General features: G+C 36.8%; 1 protein-coding gene across 1 annotated transcript; it reads left to right on the forward strand.

Annotated features, from left to right (window-relative positions):
- The first annotated feature begins 3,626 nt into the window (after positions 1–3,626).
- On the forward strand, positions 3,627–7,844 carry LOC137730792 (importin subunit alpha-2). The gene is made up of 11 exons (XM_068469751.1): positions 3,627–4,003; positions 4,159–4,255; positions 4,373–4,464; positions 4,562–4,693; positions 4,799–4,984; positions 5,077–5,240; positions 5,330–5,408; positions 5,944–6,072; positions 6,552–6,679; positions 6,770–7,144; positions 7,274–7,844. Exons 1-10 carry the CDS (start codon positions 3,794–3,796, stop codon positions 7,140–7,142), a joined length of 1,590 nt encoding a protein of 529 aa, XP_068325852.1. The 5' UTR covers positions 3,627–3,793; the 3' UTR covers positions 7,143–7,144; positions 7,274–7,844.
- Positions 7,845–10,090: the final 2,246 nt, after the last annotated feature.

The raw sequence follows: 10,090 nt of genomic DNA on the forward strand, positions 1-10,090 counted from the left end.
GCTGCAGGTTGCAGCGACAAAGAAAAAAAATGGTGGAAAAAAAAATAGAAAAAAAGGAAGGAAAGCAAGGAAAAAAGGCAAGGCTGCTGCGTTGGGGAAGGAAGGAAAGGAAGGAGGAAATCTTGGCATTCTCTTCTTTCGGTTTTATCTTCTCAAACTCATGTCTTTCTTTTGGTTTAATTTGAGAATTATGTGTAACTAATTTTTAGTAGTTAGGGGCTGTTTTGAAGCCCCGAATATGATTGCAATTTTGTTATGACATTTCGTTTGAATTACTTTTATGAATGGATGAAAATTGGTTCACTACTTATCTCATTGATGAATTCTCTATGTGTTTTCTACGGATGCATACTTAGTAAGCATATCTAGGATTCTAATGCTATGAATATGTGTGTGTCTGCCCTTGTCGAATGAGGACCTACATATGTTCTAGAGTAGTACTTGTTAATTGCGATTAACATGTGAATCAATTTTTAGGATAAGTAAGAAAACGCTAGTACTTACGATGCCTTTTGATGACTCAAACTCTTTTCGTTCTTAATGATTTCTACTTGTTAAATCTATGAACACACCATTCTAGATTGCATGTTAGGGACTAAGTTAAGTTGAAAACGCCATTCTCTTAACATACTACATAAGAAAGAGTAATAGGTTGAGTTCTAACATTGAGCCAACTTGAGCGTCTTCATCAGAAAATGAAAGGCATTTGAATGAAATATAACATGTTTGCATGATTATTTGGTGGTGGATAGCAATTCCCCTAACTCGTTTTTCTTAATTTGTGAACTACTTAAAAATCTGTTTCTGTTATGTTTTTGTTCGATTTAATTTAAATAGCAAATCAACTCCAAAAATCCCAAAAATTTGTGTGAGTGTAGCTCTGTGTGTCTAGTATCTTCATATAAAATTTCGTAGACTTTAGATAAGTGTAAGTCGGTCTAATAATTATTTTTCGGTGACTAGTCAGTAGGGACAGCAACACAGTTTTTGTGACATTTTAAGTAGTTAGATAAAATAATGTTCTGCGGGAAAGACTCTTATTTTCATATGCTACAATTGAAAAATCTTAGTGTTAATAAGGAAAATCTATAGGACATTTGCGTGCTACTTTGTGGTGTGCTTTTAATCCTATCAGGCACCCATCCTGGGATGGTCATACTCCATTAAATTCACTACCTTCGTCCAGTTTAACGTTTGTTTTAGACATTATGCATACTTCTCACTTTTCTCCTTAGTCTATGGGTTTTTCCCATGCCTTGGGTCTTACCATAGCGAGGTTTTGTGAGTTTTACTACAAATGCATACTTCAAATATATTTGAGACTCGCGATCATTCGTTGTGCCGATGACTTCATCAACTATTCTACCTTATCTGCTGAATATCTGATGTGATGGTTCGTTGAGTATTTACACACTCAAGGGGGAGCGTTGTAGTCATATTTAGAATAAGAATGTGATTGTGTAAATCCTAATAGATATGTGAATGTATCTTATATTCCTATTAGGAGCAGATTACCTATTAAATGTTGTAATCCTAAAAGGAAAGGTTTTTACCTAACCTACTACTATAAATAAAGGCACAATGGGGTGAATCAAACACACCTCACAATTAAATCACTTTCTCTTCTCTCTGACCATAGCCGGCCCCCTCTCTCTCTAAACCCTAGATTGTTCAATCAAATAGGCCTACAACGTCATTAAATTTTTATTAAAAAGTGAGTGGGAAAATAAGCTATATTTTGATTACATTATCAGCATGATCGTTTGTCCAATTAGGCTAGTGAATGATTTTGGTGTGACAACCCGTTCCTAATTTTTATGATTTTATTAATTTTAAAAAAGAGAATTAACGAAATGCCCCTAGAGGCGAGGGTATTAACTTTCATTGACCAATGTATAGTGAGACGTACGAAATATTATTTTAGCATATCCTTGTAGTACTTGACAATATGAACACGTAGGTACAAGCAGAATTGAATTTGGAGTTACAATGGAGACTTTACGGACTTACGAAATTGAAAGGCATTTTAGTAATTTTGCTATTGTAGGTAATTGGTTCTCTATTATTTTAACATTTTCTTTTGAGCTTTCTGTCCGGTGGGACTCCCCACTCATTCCTCATATCTCGTACCTTCCAAATCTCTCAGATCTCTCTCAATTTTTTCAATTCTTTTTTCTTTTCTTCTCTCCCACATCTTACTCTATCTCTCTCACCTTCATCTCAAAACCCTCTCTGTGTGCACAGTGCACCGATCCACCACCACCAGCCACCTGCAACAGTGGCCACTCTGACGAGTGTAAAAAATCCAGATCACCACCTCACCTTACTCCATACATTCTTAAACTCTCTCATTCGAACTCTCCCCAGTCTCTCTGTAGGCACCAAGATGGTGCAATTGCAGCATCATCATCACTCCTCGGCTCCGACAAGCCAAACCATCAAACCACCACCACACCTTGTTATTTCCTATCTTTGTTAAGCTCAGACCGTGGACATCAAACCCAAACGTGGAGCTTGCATTGCACAGTGGCCATTGTCATTGTTCATCATCTTCTCCGATGAGTTCTCGTTGATTCCAACTAAGGTTGGCCTCGAGAACACTTTATTTCCCTTCCTTTTTTATATTTGTGGAAGATCTTAAGGTTTTGCACTTGTTTTGGTAGGGTTTGGAGACTGTAGAGATGAAGGGAGACTTTCCCCAGTTTTCTGGAAAAGCAAAACCGTGGCCATCCGGCCACTTTCAAGAATTTGTTCCGGCCGTCCCAGACCACGATTTGTCCCTATGATGGTATGATCATACTCTCTTCATTACAAGCTTCACATACATAGGTAGAACACTGAAAATGGTTGAGTTTTGAGTTAGAAATTAGCTCTGAAAATCGAGGGGAAAACCTGCAAAAACTGCAGGTATTGTGAAGAATGTGTGTGTGCGGTGCATGGCTGCCTATGCAGCCACCTTGTGGCAGTGCGTGGAGGAACCCGAGGTCCCTCATTAGGTTTCTCGACGTGCTGAATCTGAATCTGGCGTCCGTTTTTTGAAATTCAACAGTTTTAAAATAGTTCATTTATTGGTTGTACTTTGTATGAAAACGTAGACAAGATCAAAGAGACAACGTAGACAAGGAAAAATGTAAGAAAAGTAACCATCTATACTCACCGTCGTTTAGGGCTGCACAAGTCTATATTGTATCCTACTAGCAGTCGATGCCTTCGTTCTCTTATGAACATGTCTCCACTGTTTCTTACGTCTAGAGTTTTGCCGTTAGGTTTTCTAATTCCTCATCTAATAGGGTTTTGGTTTTATAGGTTTTTTTGTTTTTAAAATTGAGAGGTATTTGTATCTATTTAAGTAAGATTTTGAATATATTTAAAAGTTTTTATAAAAATTGACATATTTAAAATTAAAGAAAACTAATGAAAAAGATTTGAAAATTTTGAGTTTTAATTAAAATGACAAAAAAATGTCGTAAATGAATAGTACTAGAAGTGACTTTTTAAAGTAAAAATGTCATTTTCGTTAAAAGTGAACAATACTGAGTACTTCGTTAAAACTTCTTAAAATTAAAGGCTAATTTTTTGCTATTTATGATAAATTCTCTTATAAAATCCCGAAAAGGAAAAAAATATATAATTTCTTTCAAACCCCGAATCAGGCCTGTAGGAATCCTTCTCTCTCCCTCAGTCCCCCTCTCAGAGAAGTCCAATTTCTAGGGTTTTCTGTTGCTCTCCTCCTCCGTCTCCGACCGATTGGGAGCACGATCAGTCCCTGTTAGACGTACTCAAATCATACGGCATGTCGCTGAGGCCGAGCGCGAGGACCGAGGTCCGCCGGAACCGCTACAAGGTGGCGGTGGACGCCGAGGAGGGACGTCGCAGGAGAGAGGACAACATGGTGGAGATCCGGAAGAGCAAGCGCGAAGAGAGCTTGCTGAAGAAGCGTCGCGAAGGTCTCCAAGCCCAGCAGTTGGCGCCATCTCTCCAGCCCTCAAATCTCGAGAAGAAGGTAATAGTTTTGCAAGGGATTTTTCGTCGCCGATCTCTTCAATTATGGATTTGAATGGATCCGACTTTAGCCATTTAGGGTTTTGATATAATGTTTTGAGCAATAGGGTAAAATTCAACTTATTGGTACTCATGTGGGTTTGTATATGATTGCAGTTAGAGAGTCTTCCTGCCATGGTTGCTGGGGTTTGGTCTGACGACAACAATTTGCAGCTGGAGTCCACTACGCAGTTCAGAAAACTTCTTTCGATTGGTAATTTACGTGATTAAGATTTCTTTGAGTTGTTTCCTTTGTGTTTGTGTTTAATGTTTTTTAGTGTACATGAAAAATTGGTAGTGTTGATTATAATCTTATTTTTTGAACTTGTAGAACGAAGCCCTCCGATTGAGGAAGTTATTCAATCTGGAGTGGTTCCTCGCTTTGTCGCGTTCCTCATGAGGGAGGATTTTCCACAACTTCAGGTTCGAATTGGTTTCTGTGTTGCATTGTTATTTATGATTGTCTGTGCTTTTGTTTATTTGTGTTGATGATTTATTTGATTTATTTGATTTTGTCTAGTTTGAGGCTGCTTGGGCTCTTACAAACATAGCGTCAGGAACCTCAGAGAACACCAAGGTGGTGATTGAGCAGGGGGCAGTCCCAATCTTTGTAAAGCTTCTTGCTTCTCCGAGTGATGATGTTAGGGAGCAGGTATATTTTAATACTTATTGGCTCTGTTTGTTGGTCAGTGTATTGATTGTAATTCACCACATAGATTATACTGGGCTCTTTCTGAAATTTATTCTGAAATTGTAGGCTGTGTGGGCATTGGGAAATGTTGCTGGTGATTCCCCTAGATGCCGTGATCTTGTCCTCGGCAATGGAGCCTTGATGCCGTTGCTGGCTCAGTTGAATGAGCATGCAAAGCTTTCAATGCTGAGAAATGCAACATGGACTCTGTCTAACTTTTGCAGGGGCAAGCCACAGCCTCCATTTGACCAGGTTTGCGTCTTGTGCTTTCCAAAATTTGGTATTCAAAAAAGTTGTTTGATTATTCTTCCGGATTCTTATTAACTTTAGTGTCTCATTATTAGGTGAAGCCAGCACTTCCAGCTCTTGAACGTTTAGTTCATTCCAATGATGAAGAAGTCTTGACAGATGCCTGCTGGGCACTTTCATATCTCTCTGATGGTACGAATGACAAAATCCAAGCTGTGATTGAGGCAGGTGTCTGCGTCCGACTTGTGCAGCTCCTCTTGTGAGTGTTACACTCCTGATCTCTTTGCTTTTACTTCTCTCTTATGGCCCATGATACTGATGGTTTGTTTTTTTTTTTTTTTGTTTCAGACATCCATCTCCTTCTGTTCTCATTCCGGCACTTCGCACTGTTGGTAATATTGTGACTGGAGATGATCTTCAGACTCAGGTATCAGGACCTTGAATTTGTTTTTCAATTACATTTTGATTACTTGTTTTATGTATGAAATATGTTTTAGAATCATATATTTATCGTTTTTAACTCAAGGCTATTACCTGATGCAGTTAAAACTAATTATCCTTTTACGTCAAAATAAGCATTTTTCAGTAATTTGAAATTATGGTAAACAGAGAACCTAATTGGAAAACAATGTCGGTCATGTCATACACATATTGGATGCTAGTGAACATGTCTACAGATTGTCTGAAAGTCTGAATAAACTTATTTACATCTTATGCGTGTTCAACATATGAATTTGAAGGATTTTTTGTTTTAGGTATAGGCCATTATAATGACTTAATGAGAAAGAAATCCCTTTGTGGTTGAATCATGGTGATCGTTAGGCTATTAATTGTGCCCTAATTACTAAATCTGACTTTACCATTATGTAATGTCATCTTTGCTGTCATCTCAACTTGCTATCCATTTTTTTTAATTTTTAATTTTATATTTTACGACCATGACTCGCAACCGTTTTCTTCAGTGTATTATTAACAATGGTTCACTCCCATGCCTTCTGAGCCTGTTGACTCATAATCATAAAAAGAGCATCAAGAAAGAAGCTTGCTGGACAATCTCAAACATTACAGCTGGAAATAGGGATCAAATACAGGTAATCATTGTAAAATAGGTTATTGTATTGATCCTCCTCATCGCTAATATTGGCTACTGATGGCTTTACACTCTTATAGTATGTTCTCAGAGTATTCTTGTGTATTGTTTTATGCATGTTACAATAAATCTCTTTTTTAGAATATTGGGGTTTTCTGAGTGGACGTTTTTTAGCATTTCGTCAGTATCTATTATCCTAAGTTCTTAACATGACATGTCCAATCTAACATTGAGACTGATGGTTTTATTTTCCTAGTATCAACCTTTTTCGTTTAAGTTTGAGGGAAAAGTTCATCATACTAGACTAGTATATGAGAATCTCAGTTTATGTGGGAGCTTTAAGTAGATAATATGCCGCAAGTATGCAAAGGTTGATTGTTTCAATTATCATGTCTTATAGAAGTGACTATTTTGAAAACCTATCCTTTGCAACTGTGTTCATGAAATTTTCTTATCCATGTTTTCTAAAAAATGACGCAGTCTGTAATTGAAGCTGGTTTGATCGGTCCTCTGGTCAACTTGCTTCAACATGCTGAGTTTGACATAAAGAAAGAAGCTGCATGGGCAATCTCAAATGCTACTTCTGGTGGAACTCCTGATCAAATCAAGTGAGTGATCTCTTAATTTCCTTCTCCAGGCCCTCTTGGTTCTCTAGTATGGGTTCATATTAAGTGTATTTTTTCTTTATGGTGTGTCAGGTACCTGGTTGGCGAAGGCTGTATAAAACCATTGTGTGATCTTCTTGTATGCCCTGATCCAAGGATCGTTACTGTCTGTTTAGAAGGGTTGGAGAACATTCTGAAGGTTGGGGAAGCTGAAAAAGCTGCGGGTAACAGTGGAGAAGTTAACTTGTATGCCCAGCTGATTGATGATGCTGAGGGTCTAGAAAAGATTGAAAATCTACAGAGTCACGACAACACTGAGATCTATGAGAAGTCTGTAAAAATTCTTGAGACATATTGGTTGGAGGAAGACGAAGATACATTACCAGCAGGAGATGGTACCCAGCAAGGCTTCCGCTTTGAAGGGAATGAGGTTCAGGTTCCATCTGGTGGATTCAACTTTAGCTGAAGGTATGCAAAGCCCATCCAAGTTCGATGTGGTTTGGCATGTAACGATTGATGGTTATCCTAAACACGGCGACTGGTTCAACAAGTAATTGTCTCCCTGTTATTTACTGTTTTGGTTTCCGAAAATTGCAGGGGCTTTTAATTGAATGGAGCAGAAGTTCTGATGAGGGTCAAGTTTGGGGTCAAGTCTGGTCAAGTTGGAGTGGGTCGGCGGCATCTCTAGTGTCTGGTTTCAGTCTGGTCCGGCGACCATCGTGGTCAGAGATGCCAAGGGCGGGTCAGGTCAGTGTATTCTACTATGACCGAATAAGAAGAGATTGAGTTGTGGCACATGACGTTTGGTCGGGAGGGGTCATCATCGCTGCCTCGTACCTTGAAATACTATGGAAGTGTCGTAGAGGCTCGTTGCTGCGTGAACAGGGCCCTTGAACGAATGTGCTGGTGAGGGTTTTCTTGAATGCAGCATTGAGTCCGATCTTTTTTTTATAATTTGGAGTCAATAGTTTGTATGAGTAATTTTTTTTTTCCTAAAGAGTCGATGATTTGTTTTGCCTTGTCGAGTGAATATAGAATTGAACTCCTCATTTTCTGGTGTATTGCAAGGAAAATGATCAGGGGTGTTTTAGTAATACGACATTGTGATTATTGTATTATATTCTTTCCATATTTCCAACTTTTATAGCTTGGGCCTTGTTAGGTTTCACCTCTAGTTTTTTTGTTTTTGTTTTATTGTTTAGAACAAACGATATTATCAACATTAAGAGATGAGAGAGTGAATTAAACTTTACAATGGGCCAACTATAATAATTTGGTCTACATTCGTCTTTGGTGAGAATCAAACACAAGTTCTTTTGCTTCAAGTGAAGAGGAATACAATTAGATCAGATGACGAAGTGTTGGTTTCGCCTCTAGTTCGCAACTAGTTTCAGCGTCCTGCTGTCCACTTGTTTTGTTAGATGATCTTTGAAGAATCTCGGTCTTTTATATAGACCCTCTGGGCCAGGGTATTAAATTTTTTGCCGTGATTTTATTTTATAAATAATAGTAAGGAGATTAAATTTTTAAAATTAAATGGCATACTTAATGATGTGTTGTTAATAAGAAATAATTACGAAAATCCAGACCAGCAAACCGATATTTTTACTGTGATTTTATTTTATAAATAATGATAAGGAGATTAAATTTTTTAAATTAAATTGCATACCAAATGACATGTCGTTAATAAGAAATAATTACGTTAATCCACACTTGATTTATAACATATCATTTACAACCACATCATTTTCGTCTATAAATTTAGTTTAAAACAAAATTAATCTCCTTTACATTACACTTATTTAATTATGACCCCTGCTTTTTTCTTTTTCTTTTTTATGTTTTTGTGGGCGTGTGAATTGTTGTGATGTTCTTTCCCTGCCTTTTTCAGAAGCCCAACTTTTCATTTTCTTGCAATTTGCACCAGACAAGAGCATAAAGAGAGCGACTGTTTGGGCTCGCTATTCAATAGTAAAAAACCTCTCTGAATTTGTCTGTATGGTAACATCATTGGGAATTTGAAGATTGACCTAGCCTAGCAGCACGCATGCTGATTCTGCAATATATAATTGGAATAATTACATTTTTACCTTTGTATTTTGAGGCAGGTAACAATTTGGGACATGTTTTTTTTGTAATAAGACAGTTTAGTACCATTAAGTTTCAGAATGTTATCCTACTGGTCTTCACTCAGTCAAACTATAAGCTAATGCTATGATTTTTAAACAATACAACACTCGGTAAGCTTATATTTTGCTTATATGAATATTAGATTAATGTCATATAAGTTATTATTCATCTTTATTAAAGTTGTTATTTGTTGTCCATATATAGCCTAGTGTTGATCTGTTTGTCATGTATACGGCTCTATGCAGGTAAGTAAAACATGGGTCAACTGTTAGACTAGACAAAAGTGTAGGAATTTGTAAAAGGTTAATAAACGTGTTCAATTATCTTAATAAATAGACCAAAATGTCACTAACCTTTGAACCAAGGTTCAATTTGATTAATAGCCTCGTGGTAACAGGGTTATCGAAAAATAATCTACGTAGCAAAAAAAAAGGATTTGAATCTCTATGGTGAAGTCTGTTAGGAGTTAAGCTCAAAATTGAAAATGTCGTTAACTCTTTGTTAATTGTTAGCACATGAGACTCACATATGAGACTAAAATTATAAAGTTAGTCTCACATGCTAACAATTAACATAGAATTTCGTTTTAACCTCATACATATGACTCACATGCTAATTATTAATAGAAAATTGACGAAATTTCAAATTTTAAATCTTAATCCTAACAAGCTTCACTACATGAGCCTATTAAATTCCTTTTAACCATATGAGCTTCCAACTTTCCTACCACCACGGAAAAAAACTGCAAGAAATGGAAATGAAGAGTTGGATAAAAAAAAGTCGAAATTAGGATAGCAAGCAAGTGAATAGGGAAATGTGTGTGTGGTGTGGTCCAGGATTATCATAGGGTTGTGGTGGAAAGAAACAAAAGTTGGCCCATCACCAGGACCTCTCATTTTCCTTCGTAATATCATTTAACATTTTATATTAAAATATTGTCTGTCTGGCAAATTTTTGTCTCTTGTTTCCTTCCTATCTATGGGAATTAGATATTCTTCGGATCTTCTCGCTTGGGATTCAGGAGATCAATTAATAATAATTGTTCATCAAAGGTTATGTGATTATAATTAAATATGTTTTTATATTTTCAAAAATAAAGTAGTCTCATTTTGTATGAAAAATATAAATAAATAAAAAATTGTAACCGCACAATCTTTGATAAACGGTTAATATTCATTGATCCGCGAAATTCTAAGAGGGATCCGGAGAGGATCTAATTCCCTACCTATGATCTATCTAATATCTATACAAGCCTTGCCAACAGGGATCAAAAGAGGCCCTCTT

The sequence above is a fragment of the Pyrus communis genome, chromosome 4, assembly GCF_963583255.1.
Source record: "Pyrus communis chromosome 4, drPyrComm1.1, whole genome shotgun sequence".
In the NCBI taxonomy this organism is placed as follows: Eukaryota; Viridiplantae; Streptophyta; class Magnoliopsida; order Rosales; family Rosaceae; genus Pyrus; species Pyrus communis.